Here is a 2918-nt window from a genome sequence, read left to right on the forward strand (position 1 = left end):
ACGTTGCCAATCTATTCTAGGCTGATTAAAATTATAAACGCATGGCCTGGATGTAGACTCGCAACTTTAAAGGTGTTTGACTTTCTTCCCTTAAAGTCATTGTGGAAGAATATTTACTCACGGATTGTGGTTTGCTCAACTGTTTCTGCTCGTCAATGAAGAATGATATCCAGGTATGATATTTGATTATTGAACGGAAATCAGTTTTCGTGGGGAATACACGAGCTGCCTTCATTAAAACCTGACGTCCTTTAAAGTGCTGTGCATGCAGGAATTTTCTCTTCGAAGATGTTTGACTTTCTTCCTCATTGTGACAACAACATCTACGTTTGATTGAAGATTATGAAACTCGTGTGGTCCACCCAGCATGTTGTTCAATTGATCTGATTCTAAATCGGACCACTATAGCTTTGTAATTATGATGTACGGAATTTGATAACTTTGAGTCTACCATAACCTGTTTTTAACAATGAATGATTTTGGAGCGTTTGGACCAGAAGCTGTTGAACAAAAGGCACTTGAATATTTGCGGGAAAATGCAGTTCAGGCCTCCTTTGACGGAAGTGGTGTTAATTGACTATTGGAATAGTTGCGTTCTGAAAACTGAGATGCTATCGAAAAAGTGTTCAAATTCTTTAGTTCATCGCAAAAATGTGGCTTTACGATGGCTTTATGACTGTTAATGTGTTTGTTTAAGCTGAATTCATGTTATTTTATTGTTACACTTTGAGACCAATAACTTGGTGCACTTTGATGTTTTCTTAACAAGTGATTGTTTCGTGTTAGGGTAAGCCTGTGTGCAGTTCGACACAGTCGCAAGATTTTATGTGTAAAATCTGGTTGAACTCGAACCAAGATGGCGGCGTGTTGGGTTTGATCTGAGGAATAGTTTCAATTCAATTCAATATAACATGTACTACCATCCTGAACAGTATATACTTAAAAGAATGCAGACGACAATATTGTGGAGCCAAGGCTTGTAGTGGAGAGAATTTAGAAGAAGAAAAAACCCCACTTGATTGGCCCTAGTCTAAAGTACAAAATGGCTGCCGGTGCAACGTCACACGAATTTACTCATCAAAACGGCACTTATGAAATGTTGATGTACCAACCATGGGCAGTGGCTCTCCAGACAGTCACCCTTACAATCACCACATTGTTGGTGATTACCGGCAACATTGTGTGCTTCTTAGTGTTGATGAAAACCCGAGATGGGAATGAAGTTACCCGTTTATGTATGCTGTCTCTCACCGCTACGGACATCGGTGTTGGTTTCTTAGTGTGTATACCGATCACCGGTGCGACCGCGGTGAACTACTGGCCGTACGGAGACGCCTTCTGCCTGGGGGTGGCCGGAGGCACCATACTCCTCTCGCTCGGTGGTATATTCGTGGTTGCCGTGAACGTTGAGCGTTACGTCGCGATCGTATGGCCGTTACGCAGCGTGACTTACGTTACAATACCACGTGCACGATTCGCACTGGGGATGGTGTGGATTGTTGGGGGTATCTTCTGCGGTATGTATTGTTTCCTCCCCGGGCGGAAGGCTGTGTATCATCCACACTTCCACACGTGTTTCGTCGACCCGGAAGACCCTGAAAAGAAAGATGTATTCGGTGTAATGGCGGCTTGGATCTTCGCCATCGTGCCGTTCCTGACGACCCTTATTCTCTACTCTCACCTGTACCTCATAGCGCGGCGTCACGCCCGCCAAATCAGCGTCATGGAGGTGGGTCACCTGAACAATCGCCGTGTGATAAAAAAATCAGACCTTAAAACGGCCACCACATTTTTCATCATCACTGCGGTCCTGGCCTTCTCCTGGCTGCCGTTCTCAACCGTGATTTGTTACGAGGGACTGACTCGACACGAGGCACATCCACTTATAACCTTCACATCTGAAATCCTGCTCCTGTCGAACAGTTACTGGAATATTGTCATCTACTACTTCAGGAACGAGAAGTTCCGGCAGGCCGGCCGTAAGTTCGTCCGGCAATGTTTTCGTCGTGGGGGGAGGTCCCGGGATAACGAGATAGAGGCCACGAGTAGGGTCGTCGGGGAGTTGCCCCATTCCGGCAACCAACGGATGGTGATAACTCCACACTTTTGAAAGTGTATACAGAACAAACACTGCACCTTTAAACCTTTGTTCAACTCTTACGAGGAGGCAATTTACAGGCAACCAGTTTCAGGCAATCTCCAGGAAGAACAAACATCATGTTTTAATGGAATAAATTTACTTTGGGGCATAATGATGGTGTTAGAAAAATGTACATGTATCATGTTGTACAACCGAAGTGTCCCTTTTTGTATGCAATGCGCAGTTGGTTGCCTCCAAGTTGCTCGTAAAACTTGCCTTGTGTGACAAGGCCTTTAGGTCCTTTTTCACGCGAGGCAATTAAAAGGCAGCTATTCCTAAGAAGAAAAGGCATTTGAATTTGAATGTTCGCATAATTTTGTCGAGGATGGTAAAACCCTGGGGTAAGACACTGTTTGAAGAATGACTCATGTGCATGCTACAAAAGTTGTCCTGCGGTAGCATGCACTACAGTTGGTTTCCTCCAAGTTGCCTGCAAAAGTTCTCTCGTGTGTGACAAGGCCCTTAAAGGAACACGTTGCCTTGGATCGGACGAGTTGGTCTATAAAAAGCGGTTGAAACCGTTTGTTATTCAATGCATATGGTTAGAAAGATGTTTTAAAAGTAGAATATAATGATCCACACAAGTATCACTCGAAATTGCACGGTTTTCCTTTTATGTCGCGAACTATCACGGTCGGCCATTTATATGAGTCAAAATTTTGACTCCCATAAATTGCCGACCGTGTTAGTCGACAGGGTAAAAGGAAAACCGTGCAATTTCGAGGCATGTTTGTGTGGATCATTGTATTCTACTTTTACAAAATCTTTCTACCCATAT

General features: G+C 43.9%; 1 protein-coding gene across 1 annotated transcript; it reads left to right on the forward strand.

Moving 5' to 3' along the window:
* Nucleotides 1–207: 207 nt before the first annotated feature.
* On the forward strand, nt 208–2473 carry LOC139949894 (adenosine receptor A2a-like). Its single transcript, XM_071948461.1, has one exon. It carries the CDS (start codon nt 1043–1045, stop codon nt 2108–2110), a length of 1068 nt encoding a protein of 355 aa, XP_071804562.1. The 5' UTR covers nt 208–1042; the 3' UTR covers nt 2111–2473.
* The last annotated feature ends 445 nt before the right edge of the window (nt 2474–2918 follow it).

The sequence above is a fragment of the Asterias amurensis genome, chromosome 17, assembly GCF_032118995.1.
Source record: "Asterias amurensis chromosome 17, ASM3211899v1".
Classification (NCBI taxonomy): Eukaryota; Metazoa; Echinodermata; class Asteroidea; order Forcipulatida; family Asteriidae; genus Asterias; species Asterias amurensis.

Bases quoted from the DNA above. Each gene is read 5' to 3' on its own strand.
- LOC139949894 (XM_071948461.1), top strand. From the start codon at position 1,043: ATGGCTGCCGGTGCAACGTCACACGAATTTACTCATCAAAACGGCACT.